Source organism: Erinaceus europaeus, chromosome 12 (genome assembly GCF_950295315.1).
Source record: "Erinaceus europaeus chromosome 12, mEriEur2.1, whole genome shotgun sequence".
In the NCBI taxonomy this organism is placed as follows: domain Eukaryota; kingdom Metazoa; phylum Chordata; class Mammalia; order Eulipotyphla; family Erinaceidae; genus Erinaceus; species Erinaceus europaeus.
This window is the reverse complement of record NC_080173.1, coordinates 23,882,634-23,901,928: the sequence shown is the minus strand read 5'-3', so window position 1 is coordinate 23,901,928 and position 19,295 is coordinate 23,882,634. Positions and strand designations below refer to the sequence as shown.

Sequence of the window (19,295 nt, the reverse complement as noted above, 5' to 3'; positions counted from 1 at the left end):
TGTGACCTGAAAAGGAAGTGAAGATAGGGTCATAGAAAAAATGGGCCCAGCACCAGGTTAAGCACACAGTGCAAAGCACAAGGACCCATACAAGGACCCTGGTTCAAGCCCCCATCTCCTCACCTTCAGGTGGGCTGCTTCATAAGCAGTGAAGCAGTGTTGCAGGTGTCTATCTTTCCAGTGGAAGGGATAGGGGCATAGAACACTGGTGGTAGGAATGGTATGGAACTATATTCCTATTACTTTATAATTTTGAAAATCAATATTAAATCACTACTAAAAAATAAATGTAAGAAAGAGAGAGAGGCTGGGAGGTGGTGTAACTGGTAAAGTGTACAAGTCACCGTATGTGAGGACACAAACATGAGCCCCGAATATCCATCTGTCAAGGAAAAGCTTCATGAGTGACAAAGCAGTTCAGTAGGAGTCTCTCTTTCTCTTCCTATTTCTCTATGATTCTATAATAATATCATAAAACAAAAATTAAAAGAACCAAATGTATAAAGTACAATAATTATGTTCAAATTAGCATCCATAAATTAAAGTGTTTGGGGACATAATCATACCCACTCCATACAATGTCTATAGCTGTTTTTATACCCATAAAGGCAGAGAAACGCAATTGTAATAGAGATTAGATGAACAGCAATGCCAAAAATATTCACTCCCTGATCATTCATGGAAAAGTTCGCTGACTACTAATGTCCCTATATATTATATTCAATAATATCATAAGGAAGTTGTTATATTTGATATTAATGTATTATTTTGAACTTGGATCCTTGTGCACTGTAATGTGTGTGCTTAACCAGGTGGGTCACCATCTGTCCCCCTTGTGATTTACTTTTTCATATTTTTTTTATCTTTTTTTATTGGACAGAGACAGCCAGAAATCCAGAGGGGAGGTAGGTAGGTAAGGGGGGGGGGCAGAGAGAGAGAGAGAATGAATCACCTGCAATACTGCTTCACTACTCACAAAACTTTCCACCTGCAGGTGGGGACTGGAGGGCTTGAACCGGGTCCTTGCACATTGTAGCATGTCCACTCAACCAGGTGTGCTACCAACCAGCCCCTTATTATCTCTGGGGCTCTACCATTTGTTTTCTTTTTTCTTTGTATTGGATAGATGGAGGGAGACAGTAAGAAATAGACAGGAGAGGGAGACGGGTGGTGGCGCAGCGGGTTAAGCGCATATGGCGCTAAGTGCAAGGACCGGCGTAAGGATCCCGGTTCGAGCCCCCAGCTCCCCACCTGCAGGGGAGTCGCTTCACAAGCGGTGAAGCAGGTCTGCAGGTGTCTGTCTTTCTCTCCCCCCTCCCCGTCTTCTCCTCCTCTCTCCATTTCTCTTTGTCCTATCCAACAACAATGACATCAATAACTACAACAATGTTAAACAACTAGGGCAACAAAAGGGAAAATAAATAAATAAATATTTAAAAAATTAAAAAGAGAAAGACAAGAGAGACACCTGTAGCATTGTTCCACTGTTCTTAAAGCCCTCCCCCCAGCACACACATGTGGAGACTGAGGGCTTTTTGAACTCAGGTCCCTGTGTTTGGTAACATGCACGGGCTACCAGGTAAGTCATCACCCAGCCTCCATTTTCTAATTCTTAGAAGTAATATTTCTAAGGTTATTAGTCTCATACCTTGTATCTCCATTTAAAATGTTAGAAAAGGATTTATTCACCATTTGCCATGCAAGTACTACTATGAAAAGATAATTCTTTCAGCATCAGCAAGTTTTCCACTCTAGTCACTGTGCTTTTCTATATTTAAGTGCAAATTCGGACACATTTGAATTGGGCCCTCTATTATTTTACCAAAGTACAATAGTAATGTCTTGCTTGTTGTGGTGTGGGGATTGAGCCTGGGACTGCTGAGCTTTAGGCATGATATGGCTATTACAGGTTTTCTACTTTAGCTGTCTTGAGTTCTGGGGTGTGACACTCAGAGAACTTGTTTTCCTCCTCACAGAACATTAAGTCCATAGCAGGGCAGGAGACTGACATGATTGTCAAGGCCAGTTCTGACCACAAGGGGGTGGCAGTGACCAGGCTTTGCCCCAAGATCTCCGCCCACAGATCAAAAGGAAGCCAACCTTCTGGCTGCTGCTGCTGCTGCTGCTGCTGCTGCTGCTGCTGCTGCTGCTGCTGCTGCTGCTGCTGCTGCTGCTGCTGCTGCGGTTGCTGTTGTTGTTGCTGCTGCTGTTGCTGCTCAAGCTGCTTCTTCCTTTTGGCTTCTAGAACTGGATTCTCATACTGTGTCTTCCTGTTGATGTGGCTGAAACAGAAGGCAGATAGTATTTACTCAAAAAGCATTTCATCCCACAAGTAAAATGCTGATCAGGCTATAGTCCTTGTTCAGAAAGGGTAACGCAGGTGGCTTGAGATTGTGACCGCCTCCTGTCAGAATGCACACATAAGAAAGAGGAAATAAAATACATGACTTCTATATCTTGGCAGCTTGTAAATGTACCAAGTATTACGCTATCAGTTTTACAAGCCTTTTTGTCTTAAATATCTCCCCTAAGCCCTAAAACGTAGCCTCCATTTATATTCATATTTTGTGGGTAAAGAAATAGCTCAACTAACATAGCTAGTAAATAATAAGGAGCAAGTTCACGTATGTTTATACCCAGGTCAATGAATATTATTACTAGTAGTAGTAGTAGTACTGGGACTTTACTCCTCAATGCTGACTTTTTTCAAAGAGACAGAGACAAAGGGAAAGTAATCACAGCATCAAAGTTTCCTTCAATGTGGTGGGGCTTGACCTTGAACCAGAGTCACATATATGGCAAAATAGCATACTACCCAAGTGAGCTATTTTGTTGGCCTAAATCCAGGATTTTAACCACACACCCTCCTGCAAAAAGTCCACAGAATCACCCATGGCAGAGGTACTGCAACAAGAAGCAGCTTATAAAGTTACTGAGAAATAAGATTATGGATACAATATTGTGTATATTATGTCAAAACTACTATGTGACTCTAGAATTTACAAAGTTTTAACATCCATCTACATGGCGAAGTTTAAAGAACGCCAACATCTGTTGAGTATTTTGATTAATAGACATAGGGGCAGAATTAAAAGTACATGGCTCAGGCGAAAAGACCTTAAATATACTTAGTCTAAGCAAATGTGGTATGTTCAAAGTGACAAAAACTCAAATACTTCAGATGACTAAAACTATACAGGCCATGACAAAACAAAAATACACACATATATGCATATGCAAGTATAGTGAATATATGCATATGCATATAATTTTGCTGTGGCCTTATATAGTATATATACAAGATATGGACATGTACACAACTACAATTGTTACACAAACATTTTTTTCTTCCCCAACATTACAGTAAACCATGAAATTGGGAACAGACTTAGTATCTGTTTATTTATTTAGAAAATAAAATATTATTAATGCTAGCTTTAAAAAAGATTTATTTATTATTTATTTACGAGAGAGAGAGAGAGAGAACACAAACCAGAGTGACACTCTGGCATATATGATGGCAGGGATTGATCTTGGGAGGACCGCATGCTTTATCCACTTTATCCACTGTCACCTCCCAGCCTGCTAGGTTTTGTTTTATAAAGGCAGGCTTGTGAAATAGTGCATGCAAATAGATCACCCTCAATTTCTATTGTAGACTTAACTCCTGTAGGTAATTTCATTTTGAGAAATAGCCAAAACAATGAGGATGTGGATCTGAAAAGCCAAAGGAAGGAGAACAGTATATAGTAAGCTAACTACCCTCTACCTCCCAAGAGGGGAAAGAAAAAGTCTCTTATCCGTCAAAGCTGTTGTCACCATTCCTTACATAATATACAACTCAGCTGAGGGCAGACTCAAATTAGCTCCCAACAGAAAGGAGTCTTCCTGTACATCTGCAGGACACACAAAGGGACTTTATGTTATCAGGATCAGAGAAACAATCCAGATTGTATTTCTGATGACTAAACCCACCATTCCTTCAAAGATGGAACAACGTGAGTACTGACCATGCTTGCTATGTAAAACTCATTATTTTTATAAGATACCGGTATTTTATAACCTGCCACTTTTATACCATAAGTTGTCATCACTGGGTTATTATACAAATGAATTTTTTACTGCCAGCAGCATAAGGAATAAAAAGCTTGCTAGTTATCTTCATTGTGACAGGGAGGATTACTGTAATAATAGAATATTTGTATGGCATTTGTTTTTTCAGAAGATCTTTCATTACTTCTCATACAAAATTATAAAAAGCATGTTTTTTTTTTCCAATTTTAATCTCTTGGGCTTCTTTTATTTCCTTTCACTGTTATCCTACCAATAGATAATTCTGATGAAAGGACCAGATGTAGATCCAATGCCAGGTATACAGAAAGGAGGTTGTGATAAGAGTTTGAGGTTGAAAAATGAAAAATTGTCATCATGGATATGGTTCTCAGCAAGGGGGAAGCAGAGAGACAGATAAGGTTTCACAACATAGGCTAGTTCACAAATCTCTTTTTAATCTTGGCTAACTTTCATACACTGTTAAGATTTGCCTGACCCTTTCAGAAAGACTGAATGAATAATGAAGTAGTCACTGATACATTCAGACCTGGGCAAGGCAAAAAAGCTTTCCTTTTGAATATATATAACTTCTCCACTTATTTGGTCCACTGAATCCTTGTTTTTCTCACTCACTCACTCACTCACTCATTTACCTAATAGTGATTAAGTAGCTATCATGTGGCAGGATTATCTCAGCCCTTAGTAATATAGCAATTAAAAAGATAAAAATCTGCCCTCATGAATTTTAAAATGTACTGTCTTCAGATTCACTGAATATTTTCCTCATGGAAATAGATATGTATTTTCATTAAATAATTCCTAGTATGCTATAATCATTATTTAACTTGTATCTTACAATAGAAACTATGTTGAACATCAATGTACATAATTAAAGAGGAGCACAAACTAATGTGTGGCTGAATTAGCACTTACTCTACATAGTAGATACCATAGACAGGGTCTTCAATCTTTTCCCAACCAGCAGGTAGTTCTGAAAAATTGAAAAACAAAAATTAGGTAAAGAAGAAAAGCATATTCTTGAAGAGTCTAGGAAGTCTCCACAACTGGGGTAGACAAAAGGAGATACTCATAAAAATGCTGTAAAATCCCATGAAAACTCTTGTACCCTAACCAAAAAAGTGAGCACTGACTTATTTTATTAGTATATGGTCTTCATAAAGAGTAACTTTTCAATATTTTATGCAAGCAAATAAAACTGAGTAAAATATAGTCTCAGGTGTCTTCACTCTTATTCAACTATTAAAGTAGATTTTAACAGAAATAAAGCTTGCCTTGAATACCTAGGTTTTCCTGTTTGTTTGTTTTTACCAGAGCACTGCTCAGCTCTGGTTTATAGTGGTGCGAAAGACTGAACCTGGGACTCTGGAATCTCAGGCACAACAGTCTTTTTGCATAACCATTATTCTATCTACCCCCACCCCGAATACCTAGTTTTTATCTTAAACATTTATAGATTTCTCTCTAGACTACCTTAACACACACACACACACACACACACACACACACAGACAAAAATTGTTTCCTTGAGTTTTCAAAATGCCAGGGCTGTTTTTGATCTCCTTGGAATAAAATAAAATTTGCATCTTATTTTCTGTTTATTCCTAATTAAAATATTTCCAATTTGCCCATGTGGAGTTGGGTTTCTGAACTGTACACATATATTGTTCAACAGCTATATTTAGACAAGTCTATCCTTAACAGCACTTTGCTAAGAAAGTAAAGACAGGAGGAGTTCACTTCATTAAATAAAGGTAGTAATAAAGTGGCATTGGGTTTCATATCAAAGGCTAAAACTTGGGTAGAGAGAGAGAGTTCACCAGGTAATGTACTTAACTTATGCAGAAGGGTCTGGTACCACATTTTTGAAAAGCAATAACAAGAGTTAGTAATATTTTAAAAGGTTGGAACTTTATTAAACAAGTGAGTTGTGACACAGTAACTATGTATTATGAAAAAGTTCACTGTATCAGGTAATTAGTCTCCAATGAAAGAAGCAACTAGTTTGTATCTTGTGTCATTAACCCACTTTTTCAGTCTGAGTAGCTTAACTTAATTTCAAAACTACCCCGACACTCAGTGAAGGCAAGTTGTATACTACCACACTTCCAGAAAGTGAATCATTATTCCTAGAAGAAGCTAGTAATGTCCACCTGAATGAAATATTAAAAACACATGAAGTATCATTTACTTTAAAATACTAGATTTAAGAAATAATCCAAGGTATCATGTAGTCATTACTTTAAAATCATGTGACAATTGCATTAGGATATGGGGCTTATACAGACTACAAAAAAATCCACAGTGAAGTGGAGTCACATGTGTGCGCACACCACACACAGGCTAATTACTCCAAAGTTTATGTTTTGTTCAGATTTCGCTAGACATCAGGAGACATTAATTTCATGGTTTTTAGTCCACTTGTCATTTGTTTGCAAACAAAAGGGCAAATCTCCTCCTTTTTTCTATCTTTTACAAAAACACTTAGCAGGTTTTAAAAGAAGTCTTTGAATTCTGGGAGACATAAACTACTAAAATGCAAGACAGGTCCAATATGCAGATGTTGATACAACTTGGCATTTATATATGCCAATTTCTTGTAGACTGATACAGATTAAATGTGTGGGAAATGGTTTCCCCTTACAAAGTTGGAAATTACCATTTAAATGAAAAGTGAACCAGGAAAATATTTTCAAAGAGTTGGGAAATGGAGGATTTAAAAAAAAATGTAAATTGATATTGTGTCCTAAGTTTGTTCTGGGAGAAGAGTGGTAAGTGGGAGAACACATAATGTCTCATTAATGTAAACCTCTTCTCAAAAATCTGCAACCCTCAATATCAGCCTGAGCATCTCAAGATGAAGTAGGGGAGATATCAAGAATTCAATTCATCCAATTGTTAATTTGCCAAGCTTCTTTGTAAAGTATCTACTGTCTGCCAGAAAGTATAGTATGTACCAGAGACACAGATCACAACTGGACTACCTGAGCAGACAATTCAAACCTTACGTGTTAAGGGTTTTGATAGAGGTCTCAGAAGAAAAAAAAAGTCACCTTTGACCTTTGTCCTATGTAGTGACAATTTATATATGATCTAGATTTGAGATGTGAGGCCAACTACAGTTCTGAACATTTATAAAATTTAAATACATCTTCTGGAACTGATTAGTAAACTCCAAAAAATTCCCAGCTTTTCAAGCTAAAACTCATTTTAAATTGAAAATAGATTTTTTTTTTATTTTCAGTGTGGTGATTAACTTAATAATAGGAATTAGTCTTCTGATGCTTAAAATAGAAATGGGTCATCAATTTGAAAAAAGGAAGATGTTTGTCCTTAAGTTTGCCATTTTGGTTCTACAACATTGAAAATGGCAGAAAACACTTAAGCCCAGGAAATGATGACAATTAAAATTATCTTTTTTACAAAATACTCTGAAGATGCCTGAAGAGCCCCACAGCTGTGTCTAACAATTATCAGGCATCAAATTAGACTGTACAACCTGTTACATAAATTTCAAGTGGCTGAGATTTTTAGAGGATAGCCCAAATATGGAACTGAACATTATTAGCTTGCTGTCTTCAGAAACCTGATGTTGTACAGTTATTTAACATCTTGAAACCACATCTTCCTCCTGGGTTTAACCTCCAGTTGACATTAGATTAAAAGAAGATACTTAAGAAAGATTTTGCACAGTGCTTGACACATAGGCTCAACAAATGGCATCTGTTCTAGAAAAGCATAAAATAGAACAGACTTATACAGTCTAATATTTACACAGCTTTCAGAAGTTATTTCTGCCTTTGAAAGTCTCAAGCTGTAATGTCTTACAGAAGTAAATATAAAGCAGTCAAATTTTTTGGGTTTTGTTTTCAAAAGACATGCCAACCTGCAGATTGAAAGCCAAATTCAGAATCAAAAGTTAAGTTTCAGAACTGTAACTTAGTTGTGTTTAGGAGGCAAACAGATTTCCCTGATTCTACCTCTGAGAGTTGACTTTGGCTCTTGAATAATCTGTAATTCCAAAAGAAGGTTCTGTATGTGCTTTCTAATGATGGGAAGATGTCTGCAGAGGAAGTGATAAATTCTGCAAACCAAAAGTGTGTAATAGAGCTACTGGCCCAGTTCAAACAACAGAGTTCATAAATGACAATTCCATAATCAAATAATATATGTTCAAAACCCAAGCCAACCACCCCTACCTCTCAGAGGCAGATTAAAGAAATGATGTTTTTGTCACATCTTGACTTGCCTTGTTCACCAAAAACCTATCAGTTGATATTGTTTGAAATTAGGAACCTCTTATTAAGGAAATGGGTAGTGAGTATGTCAGTAAAATTTTGCAAAAGAAAATCATGTGTATGACTATGTGTACCACACATAAAAGATACTTTAAACACAATGGGCATGTGCAGATAAAAATCAAGACTCCTATCTCTCTTCTTTTCTACCAAAAAGGACATAATTTGGTCATTTATGAAGAATACACATTTTTCCTTTGTCTCCTACTACTGGAAAATCAGTTAATAAATTAGTTAATAAATATTACAATCATATTAAGCAAAGAGCTAGGAGGCTAATGAATAGTGTATCTGTAGAGTGATCACCTCATATGTGTGACTTTCTGGGTTCAATTCCCAGCACCATGGAGAACTCCAGGGAAGCAGTGCTCTCCTCTCCGTCTCTCTCTGATCGTAAAGTATAAGTTGGTGTAGAGATGGCTCAGAGGTACTAAGTATGCATTAGACCCTGGGTTTGATTTCTAGTACCACTTTTAAAAACTGTATTGATCACAGGGTGAAATATTAAAGCACATTTTCATTAAATATATTTATAGTTGTGCCTCTTTCAGCCACTCTACAGATAAGGAAGTGGAAGATAAGAAAAAATGAAAAGGACTTGGGCACTGGCACACCTGGTCAAAGCAAACACATGAGCAATGAGCAATGACTTGTATTCAAGTCCCGATCCACCCAGCAGGGGGTGGTGGTGGTGAAATAATACTGTGATGTTTGAAAAACCATGGCACAGGGGGCAAGTACCCACTCAAGGGCCAGGCTTTGAACCCTGCTTCCCACCTGCAAATGGGACACTTCACAATTGGCAAAGGACATCTGCAGGTGTTGATCTTTCTTTCTCTATCTCTATCTTCCCATTCCTTCTCAATTTCTCTGTTCTATTGTATAAAATGATGAGGAAAAATTTTGAAAGTGAAGAATTTGCTCAAGATCATATAATCAGTTGGGGGAAGGGGGGAGAGGGGGATTTGGTAGATGCAATCCAAGAGATAATTTCAGTATTTTGCATCCTAGAAATATGGCTCTCACCATGAGAAGGAATATTATGAAGACACTAAAACTTACTTTTAGAATCTTTAACAGGATATAAAACTCTCCTAAAATAATAGCACATATCAATGAAATATACAGAAACTTCTTTCCTAAAAATGCCAATTTCCAAAGTTGCACAGAAGTGAATGAGGCTGTGCTCCTGCACATATCAGTATTCTCTCCACCAGTCGGCCATGAACAGTCACACAAGCTACTCAGGTTACAATAGTGTGAACTGGTTCAGGAAAAAAAGGCATTCTGCATCTGGAATTTTTTTTTTCAATAACTTTAATATCACTGGATTGACAATTTCTGAGAAGATACTTGGAATGATTTCGATGCTCTTGAATTTATTGATGCTGTCTTTGTGGCCTAACATGTGGTCTATCCTTGAGTATGTGTTATGTGGATTTGAAAAGAAGGTGTATTCCAGTTTTGGGGGGTGAAGGACTCTGAAAATGTCCAAGAGGTCTAGTCTGTCAATCTCTTCATTCAATTCTCTTGTATCTTTGTTGATTCTCTACTTTGTTGATCTAAGTGTGAGAGTGGGGTATTGAAGTCCCACTATTATTGTATTACTATTGATATATTTTTGAAATTCTTTCAGTAAGTGCTTGACGCATTTAGATGGTCCCTCATTGGGTGCATAGATGTTAATAATTGTTGTCTTCTTGGCTGATTGATCCTCTAATCATTATGTAATGTCCTTGCCTATCTTTTATTACTTTATTTAATTTAAAATCTATTGTGTCTGAGATGAGAATGGCTGTTCCTGCCCTTTTTTGTGGTCTGTTAGCCTGTATGATAGTTTTCCATCCTTTCACTTTAAGTCTGTGTTTATCTTGTTGTGACAGATGGGATTCTTGTAAGCAGCATATGGTTGGGTTATGTTTTCTGATCCATCCCCCCACTCTGTGCCTTTTTATGGGTAAGTTTAAGCCACTGACATTTATTGATATTATGGATTTAATATATTGTAGTGCCATTGTTCAAAAAAAATTTTTGTTTGCTCTGATATATTGCAAGTATTATAGTGATGTTCTTGTTTATAAGAGGTCTTTTAGAACCTCTTTCAGGGCCGGTTTGGTGATGGATTGACAATTTCTTTAAATAAAATCAGGTTCAAATTGTTCTATAACACAAGCTGAAAGTCAAGTCCATTCCACAATGGACATGAGGAAATGTAAATAAACATTTTCAAAACAATGTATCAATAGCTATTGACCATTACTGACATACCTATCCATAGCAACAGTATATGTTGCTATATGAAAGAGCAAGCTAAATTTTATTTTATTATAAATCTATTCAACCATGATTGATCAAATTTACCTATGTGACTAAAAAAATGAATTCAAATGAAAACTGTCCAAGTCACATATATATATATTTTTAGTTCTTAAGGGAATCTTAAAGAAGCTTAACTGGTTCAATAATCTCAGACAATTTCATTCACATCAATACTAGACAATCTTCTGTTTTAAAAATATACAATGGCTAAGCCCAGGAGGTGGTTTGATTTGTGGCACATGTTCCAGAGTGATGCTCTAGTTCAATCTTCTCTCATTAGTAAATGAATAAATTAATTTAAAGCACATTCTGCAATAAATTTCCAATCATCGAAGAGTTTCCTGTTGAATTTTGCTGGAATTTCTTTTCCAATCTATCCATTAACAAGTGCATTAGATAGAATGGAAGACCAGTCTTAATACTGTTCAAGCTAAATGTAAGACATCTAACTTAGCAGGGAATACAATTCAATATATTTCAACAACAAAGACAAAGGTTTTTGACATTATCTACTAATGTAAATTATTTCTAACTCGCACTGATATATATTTTGTGAAAAAAGGAACTTATAAATGTGTACATATATACATAAAACTCGTGTGTGTGTGTGTGTGTGTGTGTGTGTGTGTGTGTGTGTGTGTGTGTGTCTTTCTATGTGCATCCAGCATTTAGTTCCAAGGCATTTACTGTGGTTACAAGGTCAGACTGATGGCAACTTAAGAACAACAAAGTAGCAAGCAAGACAATTATTTAACTAATCATTTGGAATTATTGTACTACTATTACTCCAGAGATCCTAAGTCTGGTAGACTTTTTTTTTTTTGGCCTTTTATTTTCCCCCCATTTATGTAGATAACTGCTCACACCATACAGAGAATCAAGTCTAAGACAGGTTATAGGACAGTTCAAGTATCACAGTATGCATGTATCCCCAAGGATTTTTTTTTTTTTCCAAATTTGCTTGATCACATTCTAGCTTCAATCCACTCAGGCTTTTTATTTGTAAGCAAACATTACAGCTCTATATGATGTCTATAGTTGGACACATGGTTTACAAGACTGACCTTTCATAAATAAACCTAGAATGAAAGTCAAAATTGGAGAAGGGCAAACTAAAGCAACGAAGGGACTAAATAAGCAGCACAATGAAGTTTAAACAATTCATATAGCAATAGGCTAGGAGGGTTTACCTAGTTCACTGTCCAGCTCCTCGGTGTGGACCCCTTCTTCTCCAAAGGAATAGCAGGAATAAGACAGAAAGAGAGAGAAAAATTCAGATACCAACACCAAGAAAGAAATTCACCTCAGAAAAATTGCAACAAATATGTCGTTTTTTTTCTCCTCTTTTTTTGTGCTTACCTGTAATTGTGGCTAAATCACTTAACAGTAAGAGCTGATATGGGCAACATAATAATATGCCTTATTTCCCTACATGTCAAAATAGGTTTTTGGTTGTAAAAGATGACAAATACACTAGTGGTTTCAGTGTTCTTAAGCGGGAAATCACTTATTACAGAACTTATTTCAAGCAAACAAAGCTGTTAGACCTTTCAATATTAGTCCACTTAATCCTTCAATAATCCTCTAATCAGTGAGGTAATTACACTCACAATTAAAGCATTACTTAACTTACAAGTAATACTGCTGCCTGAAAAGTAGTAAGGCCAAGCTGAGATGCAGATTGTAAAATGAGTGAGACTTCAATGTCTTCCAATTGCAGTTAGGAGAATAACATTCTGATGTATAAAAAAGAAGTAAACAGGGAGTCCGGTGGTAGCTCAGAAGGTTAAGCGCATGTGGCGCAAAGCAGAAGGATCCTGGTTCGAGCCCCCGGCTCCCCACCAGCAGGGGGGTCGCTTCACAGGTGGTGAAGCAGGTCTGCAAGTGTCTGTCTTTCTCTCCCCCTCTCAGTCTTCCCCTCCTCTTTCCATTTCTCTCTGTCCTAACCAACAACAATGACATCAATAACAACAACAATAATAACTACAACAATAAAAAAACCAACAAGGGCAACAAAAGGGAATTAATAAAGTAAAATAAAATAAAAGAAGTAAACATTAAAGTCTCCTCTGAAAAGAGCTGTATGACAGAGTTTATTTTGTCTAAGATTGCTAAGTCAAACAGCTCAGAAATAATACAATGAAAATATTCTCAGTAATTCTAGTGAGCAAAGCAAGTCAAGATTCCTACCTTTCCTTCATCTCCTCTTTCTGGCAGTAAAAATGTTTTATTATAACTGAGAAGATACCACAGGACAACACTCAAAAAATCATTTCAGAATGTAAAGTCTCTTAAGCTTCAGAGTGGGTGGCTGTCTCCACTCTAAGCTCCAGAAATGCAGGGATCAGACTGTTTTCATTACCATAATATGTTCAATGCCCAGTATATAATTAAAAAAATACTCCCAAACACATGAATGAAAGAATAAATGTATCAACTACTAACTTTCAACTATCATGGTCCTACATAGCTTGTTAAGTCTTGACTTTATTTTTTTTTAAAGTTTTTAATTTTTTTATCTTCTATTTTTTATTCATTTGCTGGGTAGAAACAGTCAGAAATTGAGAGGGAAGGGGGTGATAGAGAGAGAGAGAGAGAGAGAGACAGAGAGACCTGCAGCACTGCTTCACCACTTGTGAAGCTTTCTCCCTGCAAGTGGTGGCCGGGGGCTCGAACCTGGGTTCTTGCGCACTGTAACATGTGCTCTCAACCAGGTACGCCAACCACCTGGCCCCAAGTCCTGACTTTAAATGATAAAATAGCCAACAATAAATTTTGACACTGACATGGTTTTCAAAAAAAGCAAATCAAACTCACATAAAATCTTTAATGAAAATTCAATATAGATATTATCTAATAATGTGTCTGGGACTTCATCAATTTTCCACTACTTTTTCTTGTTGGTATTAAATGTATTGCTACTATTAACAATGAGATCATCACATGTCAGTCAGCATACTAGGTGTAAAGATATCAAAATAAGCACAATCAAACACATCTCTATTCTTTTGGGGGCAATGCAAATTCAAATCTCACATAAGTAAAAGTAAAATTAAAATCACAGTTACTTTTCTAAAGGCAGGTGCACAATTAGATAGTTTCATTAGATTTGGTGGCAAAGGTCATGGGGAAAGTCCCTGAGCAGTGATCTGAAGGGTATAAGGTATTTAAGAGAAAGACTAAGAGTAAACAACAACTAGAACTGAAGCTGCCCAAGAGCAGAGCTTTTTTGTTGGTTTTGCTCATGGATAGCCTGGAGTTCCTAGATCACGCCTCACATAGAAGGCATTAGATAATTGTGTGTGGAATGCAAGACTATTCTAAGAAAGGACCCTACACTTAACTGTTCTGGAGCAGAAATTCATGAAGCAGGATAACTACTGCAGATGAATAAAGTAGAGTGGGGTTACGATAAGGAAAGACAGTAGCCGAACCCCACTGGGCATGGAAAGGCAAGTTTACACTTGGCATTTACTGAGCAGAACAGAAAGCAGTTAAATAAGGCTTTACAGGGTAACCAGTGATAGCACAACCACATTTACATTTTAGAAGATTGTGATCAGAAAAATATAGGAAGAAAAGTAGGCAAGAGTCTAGATAGAAGACTGGTGTCCTAGGATGGTAGAGCTGGTAAAGAAAAAAGTAAATAGATTGCAGAGAGAGCCCAAATATAAAGTGAATTTAGCTGACAGATGGATTAGAAAGGGGTGTGGAGGAAATAAAGAAGGCATACCTAAGTAAGCATGATTTGCCTTCAACTGAGATAGGGAATTTGAGGCTGGGAAAGGATTGTTAGTTGAGTTATGATCAGATAGAGTCTGAAATCTCTTAGACATAACCTGTTAGCAGACACAACCATAGCTCAAAGGCAAGGGTGTAGCTTCTAAAAAGTAATAGATAAATAAAGGATTCTGTAATATCTGTAAATTCAAAATTCTGTAAAATCTGTAAATTAATATTCTGTAAATATCAAAATTCCAAACTACTTTCTACTTTTTAGAGAGAGAGAATATAAATTTTAACAAGTATGGTGCTATATACTATTCTGTTCTGCATGCAAATGACCTCCAGAGTCAGAGAAATAAATGCAGAAGTAACATTGATTGCAATCTTTGTGTCGTGATATAAACAACACCAAATTATTTTCTGCCAAATTTTTAACTAACAATAGCAAATGCTGATACAGAAATTGATACCTGTCACAATTGCACAATCTAGTAAGATAGTAGATTGTCAGAAAAGTAATGACATATTTTTCTATGCAAAAAATCCATCATTACTTACCTGACAACCCAATATTTATATTGTCTTGTGTATTAAGATAAAGAAATATACATATGATTCTACTATAAACATAAAATGTAAATTATAATGTTTAAGAGAAACTATGAGACCAACTGCACAAATACTTGTACAAATGGAAACAATACTACTGTCAAGAATACAAATTCTAGGAATTAAATAGTACTCGATTTTGCAATAAAAGCACTTAGTGGTTGCATTGATATTTTTTTATAAAAAATACTATTATAGTTTTCTATAATTTACAAAATTACATTTCCAGTATAAAAATAATAGCTAGCTAGGGGGTTGGGTGGTAGCACAGCAGGTAACTGCACATGACACAAAGCACAAAAACCGGCATAAGGATCCTGGTTCGAGGCCCCGGCTCCCCACCTGCAGGGCAGTCACTTCACAAGTGGTGAAGCAGGTCTGCAGGTGTCTATCTTTCCTCCTCTCTGATTTCCCCTCCCCTCTTCATTTCTCTCTGTCCTATGCAACAACAATGATATCAATAACAACAATAATAAAAAAAACTTAAGAAAAACAACAATAATAACTATAACAACGTTAAACAACAAGGGCAACAAAAGGGAAAAAAAATAATAGGTAGCTACACTGAAGGTCCTTTTGTATGTGGACTTAAAGTGCCTTAAAGTAACACAGGAAGATTATATTTTGTTCAACAAAGTTTCGTGGTTGAATGTGCCAACCTTTGAAAACAGGTCACCTAAATATTCTATTTAAAAATATTTTAATAATCAAGACTACCCATTATCTTTATGCAACATTTCATGTTGACCACACCTGCTCCATTCCTTCACCAGAAATGGAACCCCCAAAATGAGTATCTTCATCATGCTTCCTCAGAGGGAAGTCACTATTCCCACCTGAAGTCACTAAGATAAATTACTAAATAGGCAATTCTCTCTTCATTTTATTTAATGTCCAATCCATGTATAACAAATATTTTTATTACAAGATTTTAGGAGTATCATTCCATACATTTCAAACAAATCTCAAAAATATATATATATATGGCTAAATTAAGTGCTATCTTACTGTAAAATACGCACCCAATAACTATACTACTAACTCAAATACTGAAAACAATAATATGTTGCAGAGCAAATCATCTCCCTTTGATTTTGAACACATAAAAAAATAATTTTGGTACAATGTGAAATTTATTTCACATTACTTAAAAAAGAATAATTTTATCTTTTTTAAAATTTTCTTAATGTTTTGTTTCAATTTTTATCATTTTGGTAAATAAACTGGAAAAACTCACAGGTATGAAATAAGCTTTTTCAATAGTAATTTCTACATCTAGTTAATTTTTTCAGCGACTAACAGGGAGAGTAGGGTGATGAGGAACATGTCAGCCTTTTTCTCCAAAGTACCTACTTTTTGGGTGTATTTTACATGCACCCAAGTGACACAGTGATTCTCAACAAGTCAAAATCAGCTTTTCCTATGTCAAAACGGAAGAAACAACCGTTATAAAACATGCAGAGGTTAAAGAAACGCTCCTGCTTTTTCCTCTAGGAATTTCAAGGTACAGGAGTAGATTCCTATACTCTGTACTACAACATCTCTGGTTTCCACATTTCTACATACATTGTAGAGTTCTCACCAAGCTCTAACAGTTGTATCCTCATTTGAAAAATTTCCGGATGCGATAAGACTTTCTGCTTCTAATTAGGGGGTATTAGTATAAAGCTGCCTTTACGTGTGAACAAATGTTCCTTTAAAACAATTCTAGAGCTAAGTGGTTTAGGCACCTGGGTGAGCACACACGCTACAACGTGCAAGGACCAGGTTCAAGTTGCTACCTGCAAGGGGGAAGCTTCACTAGTGGTGAAGCAGTGCTGCAAGTCAGTCTCTCTCTCTCTCTCTCTTTTTCTCTCTCTCTCTCCCTCTCTCTCTCCCTCTCCCCTCTCCCCTCTCCCTCTCTCCCCCTTTTCCTTTTCCTTTTTTTCTCTCCTTACCCCTCCCTCTCAATTCCTCTGTCCTAACAAATGAACTAATTAAAAAAAAAATTCTACAGATTTCCCTCAACTTTTAGAAACAATTCATTTAATAAAAAATTTAACTACCTTAAAATTCTTTGTTAGAACCTAGTTGACTACAACTCAAAAATCTTCACAAATACACAAGTCCTCCATTCATTTCAACCAAAGCCTCTTGGGCTCTTACCATCATCTTCACACTCTTCCAGAGGCTTCTGCTGCTTGTTCAGGCACCGAGGGTCTAACCAAGATGTTGTTTTTGTATTATGGCTGAAATTCAGAAACAAAAATTAGTAATATGCTTGAAAAAGCTCAGTGATGAGAGATTAGTTAAAACATTTAAATAATAGGACAATCTATTATCTCTTAAACATGAAAATTAACATGGTTGACTCTACCTGATTATGACTCTCTCAAGTCATGCTTCCTCAGAGAGATTTGTTTTTCCCACTTGGAACAATTCTTCAACCAAAGCAAGGATACTTTTTAGCAAGATACTGACCAGAAAAGGGTTCAAATTAGCATCTATAATATCACTTGGGTTGACTCTTTCATACCTTTTACTTACCTAATATACAATTATTCCATTTCAGAAAGCTTGTTATAACAATAATTTTATGTTTTCAAAGATGAGTTTTAAATGACCTCTCTTGTCTTTATCATCTAATGTTTACAGTCCCTTTTTTAATGAATTTTTTTTCCTCCAGGGTTATTACTGGGGCTCCATGGTGGCACTATAAATCCACTATTCCTAGAGGTCACTTTTTCTATTTTTTTGAACAGTATAGGACAGAGAGAAATTAAGAGAGGATAGGGGAGGTAGAGAGGAAGAGAGGACACCTGCAGACTTGCTTCATCACTTGTGAAGTGACCCCCTTACAGGTGGGGAATATGGGGCACGAACCAGGATCCTTGCACTTAGCACTATGTGCGCTTAACATGGTACACTACCACCCAACCTATGTTTTTCTGTGCAAAAAATTAAAAAAGCCTAGCTTTCCCAACAACCCAATATCATCATTAATCATAGTATTCTGAAGGGTGCTTCATAGCCCTCTAGTCTTATTTTACTCTTCATAGTAACAAAAAAATACAGCCAACATATGTAAAATTTATCTACAACTTAAAATCTTGGATGTTGTAATCAATGAAAATAAAAATGCAATTCCACTCATTTTTTAAAAGATTTTATTTATTTATTAATGAGAAACATAGAAGGAGAGAGAAAGAACCAGGCATCACCCTGGTACATGTGCTACCAGAGATTGAACTCAGGACTTCATGCTTGAGAGTCTGATGCTTTATCTACTGCGCCACCTCCCGGCAATTTCATTCATTCTATTACATAAGAATTCTTGTGACTGTCAAACTATCCAACCCCTGCAAGTGATTCACAGCTGCTAATATTAGGTTGCTGGGAAAGTCATGATTTCTCTCTCTCTCTCTCTCTCTCTCTCTCACCTCCAGGGTTACAGCTGGGGCTTGGTGCCTGCACTATGAATCCACTGCTCCTGGTGGCCATCTTTTCTGTTTTATTGGACAGGACAGAGATAAATTGAAAGGAGGGGGAAGATAGAGAGGGGTAGAGACAGAGAAATACTTGTAGACCTGCTTCACCAATTGTAAATTGACCCCCTACCCCCATAGGTGGGGAGCCGGGGACTGGAACCCGGATCCTTGTGCCGAGTCCTTGCATTTTGTACTGTGTGCGCTTAACCTAGTACTCTTACCACCCAACCCCCTATCTATGTTTTCCTGTGCAGAAAAAAAAAGGCCTAACTTTGCCAACAACCCAATATCATTAATCACAGCATTCTGAAGTGTGCTTCATAGAAAGTGAAGGTAACTCAAATTTGCCTATCATAAATAGAAGTGCCTATAAAAAGCTCAGAGAAGCTAAATGTCATTCAACTTCCTTCTGGAGGGTATATTCTAACTCTACATAAAAAGTTTTAATACTTGTATGTGTGAAAGTATATGGGACCTTTTTCAAGATGTTCAATTATGTTAGGAATGCCTCAGAAATAACTGGAAGAACTGACCCATAGCAGTCCACATACTGTGGCAAAGTTCTGCTTGAGCTCTCAGTCTACGCTAAGCAAGCTAAATAATTCTTGTAAAGCAAGAACTGCAAACCCTGAAGTTCTGCTGGAAATCAGAATAAAACAAGATTTGTAAAATGAAATGAAATTAAAAAGGTGTTTTATGAAAAAATTGTAGTAACCTGTAATTTGTTGGAAGAGTGAAGTTTTGGCTGCAAAGATGCTGAAAAAGTGTCACAGGAGACTAGACAATGGCAAATCCAGTTGAGTGT

The 19,295-nt window shown here is 36.5% G+C and overlaps 1 protein-coding gene across 30 annotated transcripts in view; it reads right to left on the bottom strand.

The window, feature by feature from the left end:
- The window catches only part of MAGI1 (membrane associated guanylate kinase, WW and PDZ domain containing 1), a 721,510-nt gene that overhangs the window by 101,935 nt on the left and 600,280 nt on the right, over positions 1-19,295 (bottom strand). For 13 of the 30 annotated variants that reach the window (XM_060202953.1, XM_060202946.1, XM_060202948.1 and 10 more), the window contains 4 exons: positions 17,169-17,251; positions 11,879-11,917; positions 4,987-5,044; positions 2,101-2,282 (listed from right to left, as the gene is read on the bottom strand). In XM_060202953.1, the coding sequence (XP_060058936.1) occupies positions 2,101-2,282; positions 4,987-5,044; positions 11,879-11,917; positions 17,169-17,251 (362 nt within the window). The remainder of the gene's footprint in view (positions 1-2,100; positions 2,283-4,986; positions 5,045-11,878; positions 11,918-17,168; positions 17,252-19,295) is intronic. The other 17 variants (XM_060202947.1, XM_007520621.3, XM_060202960.1 and 14 more) reach the window with 2 other exon arrangements.